General features: G+C 38.2%; 1 protein-coding gene across 3 annotated transcripts in view; it reads right to left on the bottom strand.

The window, feature by feature from the left end:
- The window catches only part of LOC126419090 (uncharacterized), a 73,880-nt gene extending 55,346 nt beyond the window's left edge, over nucleotides 1-18,534 (bottom strand). Inside the window, exon 1 of one of the 3 annotated variants that reach the window (XM_050086185.1) lies at nucleotides 18,468-18,534. In XM_050086185.1, coding sequence (XP_049942142.1) covers nucleotides 18,468-18,507 — 40 coding nt within the window. In that variant the 5' untranslated portion in view covers nucleotides 18,508-18,534. Of the gene's footprint in view, nucleotides 1-18,255; nucleotides 18,438-18,467 lie in introns of those variants that run through there. The other 2 variants (XM_050086183.1, XM_050086184.1) reach the window with 2 other exon arrangements.
- Between the last annotated feature and the right edge of the window lie 3,472 nt (nucleotides 18,535-22,006).

Genomic DNA, 22,006 nt, shown 5'->3' with positions numbered 1-22,006 from the left:
CAAAATGCAAATTCCTCTCAGCCATTTGTCACTGTATATTAACCAGCCAATAGATACCGACACTGTTTTCAAATTCCTGGGTCTGTGGGTTCAAGATAACCTGAAATGGAATACACATACAGGAAAGGTAAATGCCAGGATTTGTACTCGCTGTTATGCATTGAGTGTACTGAAAACATGTGCTAGCCTGAAAACATTAACCAGCACATACTACGCTTACATATAAGCCCACCTAAAATATGGTGTAATATTCTGGGGAAATTCTCCAACTATTCTGAGCACATTCAGAATCCAGAAGAGAGCAATGAGGATTATTACTGGGAGCAAACCCAGAGACTCCTGCAAACCCATCTTCAGAAAGCTGGAAATCCTTACACTGCCTTGCCTCTGCATTCTCAAGACTCTAAAATTTTTCAGAAACCACATAGTGCCAACTGACCCCAGAGTCATAAAAAATAATGAAATACACAGACACACTTAACTGTGTAAAAAGGGAGCTTTCCACATGGGCCTCCAACTGTTCAACAATCTTCCCACTAGTATTAAGTCCATCGAAGACAATGTAAAATTTAGCAAAGTCGTGAAGTCATATTTGTTGTGTCACTGTTTTTACTCTGTAAATGAATACTTAGAACAGCAATCTTGCTATTTGTGTTAAATTTAAAACATTGAGCAATATAATACATTAGGATACTACAGGCCTATGTTAATATATGTTAAAAATGTTAACTGATATTTTCCAACATCTGCAACACACTGTGTACCATCAGGTCACATGGAATAAACAAATAAATATTTAAGAAGGAAAACCCAGAAGAACTACCCCAATTTAATCAGCCTGCCAATGAAAAGATGAAAGAAATAAGTATTAGTGTCAGTCATTATGAGAAACATCTGAAATCATTAAAAATGAACAAAGCTCCAGGGCACAATGGAATCCTTGTCAGATTCTATACTGAATTTCTGGATGAGATAGCCCCTCTTCTAATTACAATCTATTGTAGGTCTCTTGACTAAAAAATTGTGCCCAGTTCTTAGGAAAAAGTACTAGTCAAACCTGTCTGCGAGAAGGGTAGTAGAAGTGATCCACAAAACTACTGTCCCATATCCTTGACAACAATTTGTTGAAGTATCTTAGAAAATATTCTGAGCTCAAGCATAATGAGATATCTTGAACAGAATGACCTCCTCAATGCCAACCAGTATGGATTCTGAAAACATCAACCTTGTGAAATAGAACTTACTCTTTTCTCATGACATATTGCATGCTTTGGATCAAAGCAGTCAGACAGATGTGGTATTTCTTGATTTCCAGAAAGTATTTGACTCAGTACACATATGCTTATTATCAAAAGTACAATCATATGGGGTATCAAGTGGAATTTGTGACTGGACTGAGGACTTTTTGGTAGGGAGGACACAGCATGTTATCTTGGATGGAGAGTCAACATCAGATGTAGAAGTAAATTTAGGTGTGCTGCAGGGAACTGTGTTGGGACTCTTGCTGTTCATGCTATATATTAATGACCTTGCAGAAAGTGTTAATAGTAACTCAGACTTCTTGCAGATGAAGCAATTATCTATAATGAAGAACTATTTAAAAGAAGTTGCATAAGTATTAAGTCATATCTTGATAAGATTTCGTAGTGATGTAAAGATTGACAACTTGCTTTAAATGTTCAGAAATGTAAAATTGTGCACTTCAAAGTGTGACAAAACATAGTATCCTATGACTATAATATCAGTGAATCAATGCTGGAATCGGTCAACTCACATAAACACCTGGGTGTAGCCCTTGGTAGGGATGTGAAATGGAATGATCACACAGGCTCAGTTGTGGGTAATGCAGGTGGTAGGCTTTGGTTTATTGGTAGAATACTGAGGAAGTGCAATCAGTCTAAAAAGGAGAGTGCTTATAAATCATCCACGTGGCCAGTTATAAAATACTGCTCAAGTGTGCGGGACCCATACCAAATAGGGCTAACAGGGGATATTGAACATATACAGTGAAGGACAGCCCAATTGTTCAAAGGATTGTTTGATCCATGGGAGAGTGTCACAGAGATACTGAAGGAACTGAACTGGAAGACTCTTGAAGATAGACATAAATTATCCTGAGAAAGTCCATTAACAAAATTTCTAGAACCAGCTTTAAATGATGACTCTAGAAATATACTACAATTTGCAGTGTATCACTCACATAGGGATTGTAGGGATAAGATTAGAATAATTACTGCATGCATAGGGGCATTCAAACGATCATTGTTCCCACACTCCATACATGAATGGAAGGGGAAGAAACCCTAATAACTGGCACAATGGGACACACACTTTGCTATGCACCTCATAAGGGTATGCAGAGTATAGATGTAAACATAGACGTAGGTGTAGATATAGAAATAGAAGTTAACTAATCAAGGACCAGATCTCTACCAGACACAGCCTATGCAATATCTAAAAAGGTCTACAACTTCAAAATGAACTTGTGCTCTGTAATGGTTGATGATTCACAACCTGCCTTCAGTTTCCATCCTGCCACTACCTCTCTACTACCTTAAAAATGTAAGGGACTGCCTGTGAAAGGCTATGTTACAAGTTTAAGTGCCTTGTCTTGCACCCCGTTTTAATCTGCCAGGAAGGTTCAGGTCTGGAAATGGTCCACAGTGAACAGTTTAATTCTTAAGTAAAGATGGCGGCGAGTTTACACGTAGTTTCAAATCGCTCAGTAATTTGTGGTCGTATTTCGTCAGTGAAGTGTACCATATGCCATAAAATTGTGTTAAATGGATTAAGAATCTGTGCGTTCAATCATAAGTGGTGCCATACCCATTGTTTCTCACGATCGGAAGTTCTAAATAAGTGCGACTGCGGTATAGAGTGCAACGGGTGGGACAATGCCAGTGAAATGCACAGGGCAGGTTTGCAAGTGAATGTAGAGGGCCAAGTTAGGAAAGAACTCGATTATATTATAAAATACGCAAAAACGCTTGAAAACTTGGTAATAAGTGTGAGAAATTCCTCAAAATCTAGCCTACAAGAGTTCTCAAATACCAGTCAAATAAGCAGCACACGACCAAAAACAAAAACAGCGGGACTTACTTTAAAACTAAGTAATAGGTTTAGTATGCTTGAAAATAGCAGAGAGGAGAAAGAACAATCAAATTGTACCATCATCCACATGGACAGTTCTGTGATCAACGCTAAATTGTGCTCACAAAGCAAAACAAATCGGCCTGCTATTTGTAAACAAAACAAAAAACACACGTTGGAAAATAGACATGAAATCCTTATTCTAGCAGACAGCCATGGAAGAGGTGTAGCCGAAATTATGAGTTCTAAGAAAACAGGATTCAAGGTAACTGGCATAATCAAACCAGGAGCGCCACTATGTGAAGTTTTAAATAGCTGTAATCAATCTATGTCGAATGGCAGCACATGTGTGATAATTGGAGGTGCCAACGATGTATACCACAATGAAACTAGACGTGCTACAACAGTTTTAAAGCAAGTAATTTGTAAAATGCCTGAAGTGAAATTTTTTGTTGTCAGTATCCCTCATAGGTATGATCTCATGGTAAACTCTTGCGTGAATACTGAGATTATTACCGCCAACAGAATTTTCGCTAAGATATGTCGAGGTTATCCTAATGCTACATACGTTGGGATAAATAGTGATTGCAGAGAGCATTTTACAGAGCATGGACTTCACAGAAACATGAAGGGGAAAGAAGCCACATGAGTGTTGAAATATCGAATGCTATTAAAGACTCTAAAGTAGAATGAAACACTATTACACTGTCTGAAAACGGCCTTATTAAAGTATCAACATTAGTGGAAATAGGAAGAGCTGATGTCCCACAATCATTGGTAGCAACAGAAGATTCTTTGACGTTAGAAGAAGTAAAAAAATCTGAAGTGTCGTCCAGTACACCAGCCACGTCAGCCAAATTGTCAGTTGTGTCGAAATCATCAAAAACAGCTGAAACATCATCATCAGCAGCAGATGTACCACCCTCCCCAGCAGGTTCAAAATCAAGTCCAGAATCTGTGACTAGCCCATCAATCAGAAGAACAGAGGCAAGAACAGTGGTACAAAATGCCACTCAGATATCATCAACAGAAGAAAAATCAACACCATCGGAGCATCATTTATTAGCTTCATACGCAGCTTCAATGTCCACAGTAACGTCAGTGCCAACTGTAGTTCAAGATTTAAACGAAAATACAGTTTCAGCAAAAGTTCCAGTATCAATTGGAACATCACTTACAAAACCAGACTCAGCATCAAAACTGGCAGCATCTCCAACATCCACTGAATCATCAGCTTCAGAAACACCTCCAGCATCCACTGAAACAGCAGCTACAACTACAGATACAACAAGTATGGTGACACGTCCAGGGGTAAGAAATACAAGGAGCAGGAAATGTGTAATTCTTAAGGATTTTTGGTACCCAGCCTCAGCAAGGAACAGCCGGTAAAATTGGGAAACATGAGTACAAACTCCTCTCAATCTAATGTCAATAATTTAAAAATAATGAGCCTTAACATACAATGCATTAAAAATAAAATATTAGAACTTGAGATTGCAGCCAGTGAAGCTAGTACAGATTGTATTTGCATTCAAGAACATTGGTGCATGAGTTATGAACTAGAAAATATTTGCATTTCTCCATACAAATTAGTAAGCCATTTTTGCAGGAAGGAAACAAGACATGGTGGTGTTTGCATTTATGTAAAACCTGGAGTAAAGGTTAAAAATATGACTGTAACTGAATCCTTGAATGAAGAAAAACATTTTGAGGCTGCAGCAATACAGTTGAATATGCAAAAGAGTAAATTAATAATAATGTCAGTGTACAGATCACCATGTGGTGATCCTGAAATTTTTAGAAATAAGTTAGAGGCATTGCTCAAAATATTACATCATAAAAAATCAACAATAATTATAAGTGGAGATTTTAATGTCAACTTATTGACTGAAGGTGCATCCAAAGATCAGTTCCTGAATGTTTTACATAGCTTCAATTTGTATCCACATATAACTAACCCTACAAGAATAACAAACTCTTCAAAAGTCTCATAGATAATATCTTCACAAATATAGATGCCACAGATATAGATGTAATAAATGTTGACCTAGGAATATCTGATCACAATGCACTTATCCTTAAATTTTCCATAGCCCCTGTGACCAAAAATAGTTCATACCAAATGTACAAAAGAACCTTCTCCACAAATAGTTGCAGTTACTTCATAAATACACTGACTAACCAATCATGGGCAGAAGTACTGTTACAAACTAGCACAAACACTGCATATAATGTTTTTTCTTCCCTGTTTATGTTGAATTTTGAAATGTGTTTTCCTAATAAACTTGTCAAAACAAACACATTTGGGCATACACATGCTAACTCCTGGATCACAACAGGTATTAGAAATTCCTCCAGGACCATGAAAATGCTTAACTATAGACTGAAAAGTTGGACTGACCCCAATATGTAACAAATTACAAAAAAATATATAGAAAAGTAATTACAAAAGCAAAATTACTAAGCAATGATAAATTAATAAGAAAATCAGGCAATAAATCAAAAACTATTTGGGAAATTGTGAAAAGGGAAACAGGTAAGGGCCTCAAGGATCAGGAAATAGTACTAAAAAATAGTGGAAATATTGAATTAAAAGATGAAACTCTGGCAAATTACATTAATAATTACTTTTTAAGTTTACCAGTGTCATTAAGTAAAAACTTTACCAAACATGAGAAAGTAACAGCCCCAAAAGTAGACAGTAGTATGTTGTTAACTCCCACAAATGATAATGAAATATTAAAGGTGATAAAGAGTCTAAAATCAAAAATGTCTGCAGGTGTGGATGAAGTGCCTGTGTCAATAATAAAAAAAGTTGCCAAACAAATTATAAAGCCCATGGTACATATTGCCAATTTGTCTTTCAGTGAAGGTGTTTTTCCTGAGAGGCTGAAAATCTCTAAGGTTAGACCTCTGTTTAAAAAAGGGGATCCATACAAAGTAGAAAATTATAGACCAATATCCCTTCTCCAATCATTTTCAAAAATTCTAGAGAAATTAATGAAAACCAGACTCATAAATTACTTAGATGCTCACAAACTTCTAAACTGCAATCAACATGGCTTTCGCTCGGGCCACAGCACAGAATCAGCTATCCATGCCTATACCAAAGAGATTGTCAGGAGTCTCGACACTAAAAAATGTGTAGTGGGAATTAACTTAGATTTATCTAAAGCTTTTGATACAGTAAATCACAAAATTCTGTTAAACAAGATGGAGGCAATAGGTGTAAGGGGAGTTGTGAAGCAGTGGTTTGAATCTTACCTCAGGTAGTAGAAATCATCGCAGAACATAAAAATCAGAAAATCAAGTGGGTCTCAGATGCAAAGAAATTGGAAATAGGTGTCCCACAGGGCAGTGTTCTTGGTCCCTTATTATTCTTGCTTTATATAAATGACATAAAAAATCCTAATATTTCCACCAAAATAATGTTGTTTGCAGATGACACTAGCATAATTATAAGTGATGATAAAAAATCATTAACTACCACAACTGATATAGTCCTGAAATATATTCAACATTGGTTTAATGCAAATGAGTTAACACTTAATCTAAGTAAAACAAATTATATACAGTATGGCAAAGCAACTCAAGATATGGACCTCCAGTTAAAACTAATGGATAAGAAGATAGAGAGTGTACAATCCACAAAGTTTTTGGGAATGCACATTGATCAAAACTTAAGCTGGAAAGACCATCTCAAGTACTTATCCCTAAGGCTCAATTCGGCATGTTTTGCATTGAGGATATTATCTAGAGTATGCAGCACAGACTGTACTAGACCAGTGTATTTTGCTTACTTTCAGTCCATCGTGTCTTATGGCATAGTGTTCTGGGGTAAAACTAAATCAAGCTTAACAGATATTTTCAAATTTCAGAAAAGAGCTATACGAATCATAACACATAACTCTCCAAGAACTCATTGTAGGCCCCTTTTCAAAGAACTGCAAATACTCACAATACCATCACTGTATATTTTTAAAAGCATTCTGTGTACAAGAGCACATATGAAAAATCTACGTACAAATGAGGACTGCCATAATTATAATACTAGAACGTCTAAGAATTTGTATGTAGAAAGAGTAAGGACAACACAAACCCAAAAGCATGTAAGTTATATTGGAATAAAAGTCTACAATGCTCTGCCAGTGTACATGAAGGTAATAATAGATGAAGTAAAATTTAAGACTGAGCTTAAAAATTACCTTTTAAGCAAAACTTTCTATGACGTAGATGAGTACTTTGATTGTGTTTAAATTTATTGCCAAAAATTTTAATTTATATGTCTAAATTTGTACTTTTAAAAAATGCCTTGAAAGTGATATTCCATTATTATGTCTGTAGTACTTGTACTAGTATGATAACTTTGTTGTGACAATTCCTACATCATGTAAATGATATACAGTAAGATAATAAAATGAAATGAAATGAAAACATACAAAAACTCATACTTTTCAGTGTTAAACAAATAGATAGATATGATCTGTTAATATGTATACATTAATAATGTGGAAATAAAAGGACATAGTGCAACAATGATTGATAATTTATTTCTGAGACCAGCTGTGTTTTGTGAAGTAGATGTGAGGCCCATAACAAATGGTTTGTAGGTATGACAGTTGACAATTAAATAAGAATTGTATTGACACAGAACACTTTATTATATTATTGATAAAATACATGTAACCCACGAAAAGCATAGACCTTAAGCAAGTAAGGTGGAAAAAGACTAGTATATTAGTTAAAGTGAGGACATTCCACACTTTTTATATGAATGTTCAACCATTGTGTTGCCATGCAGCTCCCCCTCCCACAGAGTGGAGCTTCCAAGATAAATGGATATTTGTGCTGGATGATTCTCCTAGCCCTGGTGCACACTGGGTGTAGTGAGTGTCCTGGGAGTGTTCTTCCTGTCATGGCACAGCATTGTCAGAAGCTGCATCTGCTGGCATAGGTAGGAGAGAATGGCTCCATCTGGCAATGGTGTAGGTTGGGTGGCTGCAGCATGTTCCAATGTAGGTGCTGTATGACAGTTGATGGGATGGTCCACAACATTCTCCACCTGGAACAGCTAGGCTAGCTTTACATGCCCAGCAGAAATGATGGTTGGTTTATCATTAATTAAGGCCATTATAATGTGGCTAATATGGTTCAAAACCAGGTAGCAACCCATATGAGGCGGTTGTAAAGGGGGCCAGATGAAATCTGTGTGTTGTATCACATGAGTGCACATAGATAGATCTTCGTGGGTACAAATGGGAGGGTCTTTGTGAGGTGACTCTAAGGATGGACAGAAATTGGAAATCTGGTTTCTGAAAAGCTGGATTATGAAGGGTGCATCTCAAGAAGGGTAGCCTCATTTCCAATTGAAAAAATTCTGACAGAAGCCTGACAGTCTCACCATTTGCAAATTCTGCCACTGATGCACCACAGTGCAGTTTGAATGCATCATGTAAACAAAATAACGCAAGGGGCATGGGAGTGACCCAAGACGAGTTGTAACATAGTAGGGCTAACTTGAAGTTCTGGTGCCAATGTTCCACAATGCCATTGCTGGTCAGCTGGTACAATGATGTATTAAACCACATTTTTTCTGCCAGTTTGCAAAACAAGGTTGACTCAGATTGTCAGCCCTGCTCTGTTGTCACACCTGTAGGGCAACCAAATGATGCTATCCATGCATTTAGAAATGACTGTGAAACAGTTTCTGCCAAGTAGTGGAATGAGGTACCCTCTGCCATGCATGTTATGGTGGTTCATGGAGTATGTATATACACTGAAGCACCAAAGAAAGTGACACAGGCATGCATATTCAAATACATAGATATGTAAACAGGCAGAATATGGTGCTGCAGTCAGCAACAAATATATAAGACAAGTATCTGGCTCAGTTGTTAGATCAGTTGCTGCTGCTACAATGGCAGGTCATCACGATTTAAGTTTGCTGCTGCTACAATGGCAGGTTATCAAGATTTAAGTGAGTTTGAACATGGTGTTAAAGTGGGCATATGAGTGATGGGACATGGCATATTTGAGGTAGCAGTGAAGTGGGGACTTTCCCATACAACCTTTTCACAAGTGTACTGTGAATATTAGGAATCCCGTAAAACATCAAATCTCCGACATAGCTGTGGCTGGAAAAAGATCCTGCAAGAACAGGTCCAATGATGACTGAAGAGAATCTTTCAATGTGACAGAAGTGCAGCCCTTCCACAAATTGCTGCAGATTTCAATGCTGTGCCATCAACAAGTGCACCATTCAAAGAACATAATTTGTATGGGCTTTCAGAGCCAAAGGTCCACTTGTGTACTCCTTATGACTGCATGACACAAAGCTTTATGCCTCACCTGGGGCCATCAACACTGATGTTGGACTTTTGATGACTGGAAACATGTTGTCTGGTTGGATGAATGTCATTTCAAGTTGTATCAACAAGATAGAGTGTATGGGTATGAAGACAACCTCATGAATCCATGGACGCTGCATGCCAGCAGGGGACTGTTCAAGTTGGTGGAGGCTCTGCAAAGTGCAGTTAGAGTGGTATGGGACCCCTGATACATCTAAATATGACTCTGACAGGTGACACATATGTAAGCATCCTGTCTGATCACTTGCATCCATACATGTACATTGTGCATTCTGACAGGCTTGGGCATTTCTGACAGGACAATGTGACACCCCACACATCCAGAATTGCTACAGAGTGGCTCCAGAAACACTATTCTGAGTTTAAACACTTCCACTGGCCACCAAACTTCCCAGACATGAACATTATCGAGCATATCTGGGATGCCTTGCAATGTGCTGTTCAGAAGGACTCTCCACCCCCTCATACTCACGGATTTATGGACAGCCCTGCAGGATTCATGGTGTCATTTCCTTCCAGTACTACTTCAGACATTAACTGAGTCCATGCAGCACATTTGCATGCTCATGGGGGCCTACATGATATTAGGCAGGTGTACTAGTTTCTTTGGCTCTTCAGTATAGATATACACTCCTGGAAATTGAAATAAGAACACCGTGAATTCATTGTCCCAGGAAGGGGAAACTTTATTGACACATTCCTGGGGTCAGATACATCACATGATCACACTGACAGAACCACAGGCACATAGACACAGGCAACAGAGCATGCACAATGTCGGCACTAGTACAGTGTATATCCACCTTTCGCAGCAATGCAGGCTGCTATTCTCCCATGGAGACGATCGTAGAGATGCTGGATGTAGTCCTGTGGAACGGCTTGCCATGCCATTTCCACCTGGCGCCTCAGTTGGACCAGCGTTCGTGCTGGACGTGCAGACCGCGTGAGACGACGCTTCATCCAGTCCCAAACATGCTCAATGGGGGACAGATCCGGAGATCTTGCTGGCCAGGGTAGTTGACTTACACCTTCTAGAGCACGTTGGGTGGCACGGGATACAAGCGAACGTGAATTGTCCTGTGGGAACAGCAAGTTCCCTTGCCGGTCTAGGAATGGTAGAACGATGGGTTCGATGACGGTTTGGATGTACCGTGCAGTATTCAGTGTCCCCTCGTCGATCACCAGTGGTGTACGGCCAGTGTAGGAGATCGCTCCCCACACCATGATGCCGGGTGTTGGCCCTGTGTGCCTCGGTCGTATGCAGTCCTGATTGTGGCGCTCACCTGCACGGCGCCAAACATGCATACGACCATCATTGGCACCAAGGCAGAAGCGACTCTCATCGCTGAAGACGACACGTCTCCATTCGTCCCTCCATTCACGCCTGTCGCGACACCACTGGAGGCGGGCTGCACGATGTTGGGGCGTGAGCAGAGGACGGCCTAACGGTGTGCGGGACCGTAGCCCAGCTTCATGGAGACGGTTACGAATGGTCCTCACCGTTACCCCAGGAGCAACAGTGTCCCTAATTTGCTGGGAAGTGGCAGTGCAGTCCCCTACGGCACTGCGTAGGATCCTACGGTCTTGGCGTGCATCCGTGCGTCGCTGCGGTCCGGTCCCAGGTCGACGGGCACATGCACCTTCTGCCGACCACTGGCGACAACATCGATGTATTGTGGAGACCTCACGCCCCACGTGTTGAGCAATTCGGCGGTACGTCCACCCGGCCTCCCGCATGCCCACTATACGCCCTCGCTCAAAGTCCGTCAACTGCACATACGGTTCACGTCCACGCTGTCGCGGCATGCTACCAGTGTTAAAGACTGCAATGGAGCTCCGTATGCCACGGCAAACTGGCTGACACTGACGGCGGCGGTGCACAAATGCTGCGCAGCTAGCGCCATTCGACGGCCAACACCGCGGTTCCTGGTGTGTCCGCTGTGCCATGCATGTGATCATTGCTTGTACAGCCCTCTCGCAGTGTCCGGAGCAAGTATGGTGGGTCTGACACACCGGTGTCAATGTGTTCTTTTTTCCATTTCCAGGAGTGTAGATGGGTGAAATTTCTACCCATCAGGTGGATTTATCAGTTGCAGTGAATACATACTTGAAACCTCGCACAGAGGTGACCTGACTTATAGGCTTGATAAAAAGAAAATTGTGTACGCTCTTTGAATGTATCAACTGGACTGTGGACGTGACATCCTGCTTTAGCTGAATGACAAGACAATCAAGTTTTAACCTGTAACTGACAACCATACTCCACACCCAAACACACAAATCTGCCCATTATCATTAGTATAGAGGCATTAGCTACTAAATGCAAGTCCATGGCTGCTGTTAAAAACCTGTTTCCAGAAACACAAACGAATGAACAGCCATGATCGGTTTTTCGGAAACATCACACCACACAAGAAAGTTAGCCATTGGTAATTTCTGCAGGAGCAATCCTGTTTGATTTGTTTGTAAACTCCTGTAGCTCTGTGTAGGTTTCTTGTGCCTTAGCAAATTGGGTGAAGTTGACGCATGTGGAAACTGCATTTATTTGGAAGAAGTAATCATCCACAACATCAGCAGCACCCGCAAGTGATGAATGTTGGTAGTAAATTGAGTGATGAATTCTATATGGCAGAATTGATGAGGAAGAGTCTTCAGAGGTTTTTAAAACCATGAAAAACTGGTTTATAATTAGTAAAAAGTGTGAAATAGCATGCCTCTATACCCTATCAAAGGTTTAATGACTCCATAGACAGCCAAAAGTTCTCTATTATAGGCACTCCAATTTGTCTGTGCTTCTGTCAAGTTATAGGAAAAGAACCCTTGTGGCTACCATGTATCATTCACTTGCTGTTTGCTCCAGTCGAGGTTGGGCAAGCATCAATGACAATAGCTAGTGGTGCAGAAAGGAGAGGATGTGCTGAACAACTGATCAACTGCTCATGTAAGTGTAAAATCCTGGAGATGCATAATGGGATAACAGTCAAGCATAATTTGCATGTTTAAGAAATGTTATTCCCCACAAGCATGGCCGGAATCACCTTTCCTCTTTGCTAAATGAAGGGGCGAGGGGGGGGGGGGGGGAGGGTTGCTATTTAAATGGTGAATAATCTGTTCACCCAGTAATTCTTCAAATTCCTTTTTCACTGTGGTGTGTTTTGAACCTGTCAACTGGTTGGCTTTACAAGCAACCAGCTGTCCCATCATAGTAGTGATGTGGTGGGCAATGTTGCCATATTCCAGGCAGTAACACAGACAGCTGCCTTGTTTTATCCAAGGTTGCTGCAGGAGTGATATCATTCTGTAGCTTACTTATGTGAAACTGGGCTGTCTCCTTTGCAATGATGCAGTCTTTAGTGTGTGTGCAACACATTATTGTCTGGAATAATGGAAGTTTTCTCTTCTTCCAGGGCTGCCACTTTCCCAGTAAGTTATTAATGGTGTTCAATATGGTAAGAACATTTAATAATGGTGATTTCATGTCTACAGAGGCACAAACAGGAGAAGTATGTGCTCATTTGTGCATGTCATGTGAATATGCAGAATGTCCAAAAATAGTCTCATCATTCAGTCTGAGTTGCACTGTTTGGGTGGACACTCCAATGAGGAAATGAAATAGAAAGTCTGCACCCAGAAGAGGCTTGGCAACATCCAAATCAGGAAGATCCACCAGAACTTTTCTATAAAACCCAAATGCACTGCCTTATTGCATTGTCTGAAAGTAGGTCTTTGAACATTGCTGGTAGGACACTAATATCAAATCCTACATTGATTAAATAGTTTTGGGGCATTGCAGGTGTTCTGAAGATAAAGTGGTGTGATATAGGAAAGATGTGAACAGCATAGCATCTATCAGCTGTGTCAATGGCAATAACAGGGATGGAATCCTCTTTTTCAAGATGCAGGATTCACTGCACACATCAGGTCATATGATGAACAACTCTTTGCAGTCATGTGTCAGCACTTTACTTCAAAACAGTCAATCATACCTTTTTTATTGCTGTCTGCCTTTGAGTAATTACACAGAGGGGTGCATTTTTGAGCTAGCTGACCAAGACAGAAGTGATACCAACACTCTATGAGGTTCTGGGCGACAACACAGTGATCGCTGTATTACTTGGCATGCAGATTGTGTTGAGAGGTGCAGGAGTTTGTCAGAGTTGTTGTGTGAGTCCACTGAGGTCATGTTGTAATGATCTGCCTAGTTCTATTAGTGGAAGCTGCCCTCCTCTACCAGCATCTTCTGTAACTACACTTGCAGTGCCATGTCCAGTTCTTGGGGCCCTGATTGCTTTATTGCATAGCAGCAGGTTGTGCATTTGATCAACTACAAGTAACTGTAAGTCTACATTAAATCAAATTTTGAGGAGTTGCTTGCAACCACATCACTCTTAGCTGCTAAAGGTAACTGGCAAATTCACATTTGCTTCAAGCTAATCTGCAACACTTCAGCTTTAAAAATCAGACCCCAGAGAGGACACCAGGTTACAGAAGGTGATTTTTCGCTGATAACTTCAGTCTTTAAAACTTGTTGTACAAGAAGGTCTGTCAGTTTACACAACCATCAAAGCACATCATCCTTAAGGTGTGTATATTTGTTCACTTTCAGCATGTTGTGCATGACATCACACAATAATAACAAGGTATGACAGTCTAGTACTCTGATCAACACAACGAATTGCACAATGTTATCCAAAACAGTTTAGTCTTCTAAAGAAAGTTCTAGGAGCTGTAAAAATAGATTGGGTTGTTGAGGCATGGCAGGGTGATAAATTTTACATGCAGAATGTAAAAAACAATGCAGCTTGTTAGCGAATTGTATGCAGGCTCCATATCGTGCAAAGTGCCTGTCACTTGCCTGAAATTCAACATCAGCAATGGAACTGTATTGTTATCTCTGATGCATGCAATAGCTCTTCTCAAGCAGTGGTATCCACAGTCACCATTAAGATAATATCACATTTAATGTTTTTATCATCTGTCATTGTGTGTACGATAATCCATAATTAAATAAGAACTGTTTTAATAGAAAATGCTATATTATATTATTGATAACAGACATGTAACACATCAAAAGCATACACAAGCAGGTTACACAAAGACAAGGTGGAAACTGGAAAGAACTCCCTAAGTAAATAAATCAACCATTCCACAATTTTTGTCTTAATGACCGACTGTTTGCATCGCCACAGGTTTATATGACTGTTATGGTCAGATGGCAGCAAAAAAGCACAGCAATAAATGCAAAATCTGAATGTAGAAATGCTAGAAATCAATGAGTTAAAATGGAAAGAATATAAGAATTTCCATTCAAATGAGTACAAGGTAATGCAAACACTGACAGAAAACAGTATAATGGGAGAGAGATTCTTTATAAGTGGGAAGAAGGGGGAGAAAATGAGTTACTTTAAGCAATCCGGTGATAGGATTACTCTAATTTGAATTGCCAGAATCTCAGAGTCAACAGAAATCTATCAGTTATATGTGCCAGTGTCACATGAAGAGAGAGAGGGAAATCATGAGAGCTGAATGGGTAACTCATTATGTAAAGGAAGATGAAAATCTAATAATATTGGGGGACAGATTTTTAGGGAAAGGGATATAAGATGGAGTTATGATAGAATCTGGGCTCAGTAATAGATGTGAGAGAGGAGAAAGGTATTGTTCAAGAATCAAAAGAGAAGGATGTATACTAGTAAAATGTGTGGTGGTACAGGAAGATGCCAGGTGGATACATCATGATTAGACAGAGACTCCAATATCAGATATTGTACTGCAAGGTGTACTCAGGACCAGATATAGACAGATCACAATTTAATGACAATGAAGAGTAGAATGAAGAAGAGAATTGTCAATAAAAATCTATGTGTAAGATGGTAGAATGTTGCAGTACTGAAATCACAGAATTTGGACAAACAAATACGAGCATGAGGAAGGTAATAAAAAAAACTTGAGTGACAGAGGAAATACTGCAGTTGATCAATGAAAGAGGGAAGCAGAAAAATGTCCCAGAAAAGAAGGAATACTGCAGTATAAAGCATATGGAAATGAAACCAGTACAAATATATGTGCAGTGGAGCTAAATTAAAATAGCTACAGAAAAATGTATGGTGAAATTGAAAAGGAAAGGGTCATTGGAAGAACTCATTCAGCATACAGAAAAGGCAAAAATAGTTTTCAGGGAAATTAAAAAAAATAGGTGTCAACATTAAAAGTGCAAAATAAATGCCACTGTTAAGTGTTAAGTGCAGAGTAGAGGAGGATGGATAGGTGGAAAGAGTACATTGAGAACTTCTATGAGGGGGGGGGGGGGGGGGGGGAGAAGTGTCTGCTGATGTAACAGAACAAGAAATGGATACCAGTTTTGGAGACACATGGAATCCAGTATTACAGTCAGAATTTGATAGAGGTTTAGAGGACCTCTGATCAGATGTGAAAGAAGGGATTTACTACATTTGTGTATGATCTGGATCATTTAATTTTTATCCCAAATAAATAGTTGCACATATGTGTTTTTTGTTTAAATGTGTATTTTATTTATTATTATAATTGATTCCTAAATAATAATAAAATAATCATGATGAAAGTGCTCAGATTAAAGAGGGTGTAACACAAGTATACAGCTGCTCTCACTTCTTATTCAACCTGCATATTGAAGAAGGTGTAATGGAAATAAACGAAAGTTTCAGGATAAAATTTGCCGGTGCTAGTTTTTTCCTTAGTGAAAGAGAAGAAGAATTACAGAAAATTTTGAATGGAGTGAACACTATAAGGAGTAAGGAAAATAGACTCAGGGTAAATCTAAAAAAAATGGCAAAATAACAAGATTAGCAATAAACTCAACATCTGAATTGGGAAGAATATGCTAGATGAAGTGAAGGAATTCTGATATCTTGGAAACAAAATAATGACTGATGTATGATACAATGATGATATAAATAGAAAACTAGCACTGGCTCAGAAGACATTCCTCACTAAAGGGAAGGCTGCTAAATCAGAAATTTAATTATTTCCTAAAAAAATATTCTTACAACATTATGAAACCAGATGTCCTTTGCAGAAGATAAAGGAAAACTGTAATAGAAGTGAGGAAAAAGGAATCAAAGTATCTTGTTCTAGGAAGAGAGAACTTTATTTAATACAGAGGACTAGTGTTAGTCAAAAATATACTTCAAATAGTAGTGCAAAATTCTTCATGTTGTTATCAAAAATGCAAAACTATGTACTACACACAAAAATTTTGAAGACTAAAGCAAAAACAATTTATAACATTATTGGGCTTCAGAAATGAAACAAAATTCATTAGATCCACAATCCAGAAGACCAAGATGGATAAGTTAAGGAAGAGGAGGTGAGTAAGAAAGCCAGACTCAATAACTCTGAGAAGTGAAAGAAAATGTCCTATAGAATGAATGGACAAGATCAAGTATGTTGTCACTGCCAGAGGAAGCACAATGCATAATGTTCTCTGTGACAAGGTTGTAAATGGACAGACGGAAACGGATGAGGCTCATTAGCAGTACCCAGGAAACTGGAACTGTACAATGACAATGATGATTGGATATGAAATGTATAAACTCAATAAGACAAATGATGATATTCTTCAAGATGTAAGAGAAAAACTAGGCACATGATAATAAATTGAAATCAAGAACCTCAGTCCAAAGTAATTTACACTTAAAAGTGCTTCTCAATCTGTTGACTTAATAACTATTGTGTCAGCTTATTTTGAGTACTTACTGTATCATCTCATGCGGAAATGCTCCCCAAGTAAAGGAAGCATTCATTCAGAAAAAGAAAGCAGCATTACCTAGTCAGCTTTAGTTGAATTTGAATTTACAACCTCAATGCAAAGCACTGAAATAATGTTCATCTAGACACTGGCTTCTTGATGTGGGTTCAGAGTGGAATTGTGTAGTCTGGTGCAGAGGTATTAAGGAAGCTTCCATTTGAAATAAAGCAAGAAAGTGATGATTCTTGTAATTTCAAAAGAAAATTAAGAATGTACACTATTAGTCACCCCTACGTATTATCTGTTTATCTATATTCTGTTCTGAATGTTCTCATTAGTTGTGATCACAATTTTTATGACAGACAGTTGGTTACTGTTACAATATTTTAGAAAGGAAAATTACTTCTCATCATACAGCAGAGATGCAGAGTAGCAGATGAGCACAACAAAAAGACTATCACAAATAAGCTTTCAGCCAGTGAGGCCTTCGTCAAAAACAGATGACTGACACACACTCACACACACACACACACACACACACACACACACACACACACACACACACACACACCACACACACAAAACACAGAGAGAGAAGAGAGAGAGAGGGAGAGAGAGAGAGAGAGAGAGATAGAGAGAGAGAGAGAGAGAGAGAGGCATACATACATACAGACTTTATTCATCTACTTAACTATTTTCTCAAGTTACATGATATGATCAGAATAGCGTTATGTCAACAAAAAAGACAATGCAAGAAATCTTGTGCAAAGACAGATATGTCTTACCAAGCAAATAAACAAAAAGTAATACCTTTCATAATCGAGGGAAACTGAAATGTAACATGTATTTTAACTTGAAATGAACAGAACATTTCATTAACAGTATATGTGTTGTATTAGTACAAAATGATTATAAATGTTTACCTGTATAATAAATATCTGTTTTATGGTTAATATGAATCAGGTATGCAAAATTATATGAAAAACTCAGGAACAAAGTTCATACATATTTTCATTATGGCAAATTAGATCAATCTTTTGTGAAAAATGAGAAAAATAAAATCCTTACTAGTACCAATAAGAGTTTCTTTCATATTCCAACAGGGGTTGTATTGATTTAAATGTAAATGAAATATTTTGTTGGTTATCATTTACTTATTTGTCCAGCTGTGTGCTAATTATATTGCATGGGTGCTGAATCAGTCTACACACAAGATTGATATTATCCCATACAAACTGAACATAATATGTATATGTATAAAACAATCACTATATACATACGTGATTCTCCATCTGACTCACTGTTGTTTGAGCCTGTCATCAGCTCTGACTAATGCAGGCTGATAAGAATGTTTCACAGCTGTGAAGACAGATTGCTGATAACAGGTTCTTATCAGTTTAGGAACCAATACTGTATATGAGATTTGTGCAGCATTTATCTACAGCAAAGAAAAATGTTCTGAATAACAAGAAAACTGGGTAAAATTACATTTCCATGAATCATATTCATTAGGTCTCACTGAGAGGAACATCCATGACATGGGAAGAATGCAAAGCTGAAGTTGTGAAACACTGCAGTACAGAATTATTGATATAAATTATAGCATAATCAGAAACTTTGTAACAAATTCATTGTTAAGACACATACTGATTTTCTACCTCCCACTCAGACTTATCAGAACATTTTCATACATAAACTAATCTGTAATATAAAAATGTGACAATCTTCTTTTCTTCCATGGTAGTACACTCTATAGTATGTATAAAAGGCAAGATTGTTACATTACTAGAAGACAATCTGCAGTCATGATTCTCAAATAAGTATTAAGTTTTACTGGGTATTTAGGCGTTAATAAACTTACAATATAAAAATATTCTGTCTTCATTGATCTGAACTCTCTTCTTTATTATTGTTTACTGCAACTGAACTTCTTTCCTTCTGTGTAATGAATTAAAAGCACTGAATAAAATGAATCAAGTGCTGGGGATGATATCAGCGGTGATGCAATGATATTAGTTGTATTATGAGAGTACAAACCATTCTGATATGCTAAACCTATAGTAATAAGTATGTAGCAGCCAATTGCAAATTTGTGCCAGACTAGGACTTGGACTGGTTGAAATAAGAAAGAAATCTGGGCTTGAGACCAAGTCTGGCACAATTTGTCACAACACAGTCTTCCCTTCTATTTATTCCAGGTGGTAATGATTAAACTGATAGTGTTCTGATTGCTGCAGTGTATACATCACAGGATGTTCAAATATCATCAGTATGTTCATTAATCTGTGTAAATGTGGAGCATGCTGAAAAAAATAAAGCTAAAAATGAAGCTATAAGCAGTCACAATACAGTGTGGGTGCAGGAAAAGGGGAGTAACCATCATTATGCTGTAAGCAGTCAGAATGTGGTGTAGAGCAGAAAATGGGGAGTATTGATCAAATACCTGATGATGGTGATTCTAGCACGTTTATTGGGATCTGATTACAAGTTACACAATGTGTCCAGTATGATCTCTTGAGTCAGCTACATACTGCATCCATATGAGACCATGATTGACAGCTGCTTGCAGCATATGCAGTGTAATTAGAGTGATATAGCACTGTGTGCTATCCTTCAGATCAGGAAGAGTCTAGATACAGTCCTGATAGACACCATCTTTCTGACATCCCCACAACCACAAGACACATCAGTTTGTGTGTGTGTGGGGGGGAATCTGAAAGGCCATATATGTTGAAATTGCTTAAAGATGGTGTGCTTCTTACTGAAGATTTTTTGAAGCAAATCTTGCACCTGGCAAGTAACATGTGCTGTCACCCCATCTTGCAAGAAAATAGTTATGTGGACACAGTTGTATTCTTGCAGAGCTGGAATCACATTTGCATAAGGAGGTCCTCATAAGATGCACATGTCAGTGTACACCTAACAGGCCCATGAAGTGTCACCTACTTAAAGAAATGTGCATTGAGAATACAGGTGCTTGTGAAACAACACCATGCAGTCACATAAGCTGAGTGCAGCAGATGTTCCTGCACAACATGTAGTGGAGTTTAATCTGATATACAACAATTGTGTGTATTCACAGCACCATGCAGAGTAAAACGTGCCTTTTCCATCCAAAGTATATTCCCCAGCTACATGCCATCTCTTTCCATGCATGCCCAAACATGAAAGGCAAAGTCGTGGTGTTGTAGCATGTCTTGGGGCTTCATTTGGTGCACATCCTGAATCTTGTAGGGATACCAGAGTAAAATGCACTACAAAATCTTACGAAAGGTTGACCAGGGCAGAGATAATTCTCATGACACAGCTCGAGCACTGGTTTGCAGAATTTGTATGTTCAGCTATACCTACAGCAACTTCATCATAAACTGCCATGTGTAATCTCCCCACATCTTCCTTCTTCCATCTATCATCCACATTAAATAATGCGCAGTCTAAGTAATTAATAAGCAAAGTCTTTTATGAAGATTTGAGAGGAGCAAAGATCACAATAAACTTTCAAGTTTACTTAGCTTGTTGTGTTGAGATGGCTCCAGTTTTTATTATCTAGGGGTCCAATTCTTGAAGCTGAAAATCTCACATTAGGTCCTCACAGTTGGTTTGAACTAAATAAATCTGAAGACTGTCATTGCAGCATTTTTTTTACATAAATATACTTTCTCACATTTAATTATATCACACAGTAATTTGGTTTTTCACATTAACAAAGCTGATGTTACACTGTTCAACATGTTATACAAAGATACATCTGATCACATCAGAAGAAAGCTTATGACTCTCACACTCTGCAGAAATAACAATATTCCAAATGGTACACAATTTTTTTCTTGACAAATGAATTCCTACTATTTTATGTTACATCATTAATTTTGATTATTATTTCATATATGAGTCCAGAAATAAGCATACTAATAGTACAGGATTGCGCATTCAATAATAGAAATATTAAGTGTGCCAATAATTCATAATTTCAAAATGTTTCTAAAAAACTAATTTTAACTGCACATGCAGAACTAGTACTTATCAATTATGACATTGAAACGAAAATATTTTATAAAGAAGTTCCTTTTCATAAATTTAAGCTTGAAATATAAACATACTGTGTATAAAATTATATGAAAGTTTTCAGAAAATCAACTGAGAGAACATTGACCTGTTCAAAATTCGATAAATAATACTGGTATCAACAACTACTGTTGGGGGAAAATAAAGTTAGAGGATGATGTCCCATTACACATGGGAATGGGCTGCCTCTTGTGGCAAAGCAAGTATGGATAATTTTAATTCCCCTCTTGTTTTGCCATCTGCCTCCTTAAAATTCATTTTTTTTCCATTTTTACTGATTTCTATTAACACACATAAATAAAATCTGCATTTTCATAAAAGAGAGAGGTTGGCCCTTAGTCTTAAATAATGTAACACCAGATCTAATTTTGTGAGGATCTGATTAAAAGGGACCGGTTTTTTGACACGAGACAGTTAGTCCACGTCCGAGTTTCAGACAAGTAACCTGTGTTGGTTAGAATGACAACAATGCTTCAACTTAACTGTGGAATAAGTGTTAAACAACTATGCTGCATGTAAAAGCAATGATAATGTCTGCTCCATACATACCCAATTATTCTTCAAGAACTGTGAACTTTGTGGTTACGGTTTACTGCTTGTAGATGTTCAACAGGAAACTGTTGACTATTAATGAGGCTTATGGAAAGTTTACACATTAATGCACTGACCATACATATATAACTGTGTATTATTGGGGGGCTGTTCAAAGTGAAAGTAAAAGACTGTGAAATGCAACTATGCATATGTTGGCTAC

The sequence above is a fragment of the Schistocerca serialis genome, chromosome 9 (assembly GCF_023864345.2).
Source record: "Schistocerca serialis cubense isolate TAMUIC-IGC-003099 chromosome 9, iqSchSeri2.2, whole genome shotgun sequence".
Lineage (NCBI taxonomy): Eukaryota > Metazoa > Arthropoda > Insecta > Orthoptera > Acrididae > Schistocerca > Schistocerca serialis.
The sequence above is the reverse complement of the archived record's forward strand: the minus strand, read 5'-3'. Positions and strand labels throughout refer to the sequence as shown.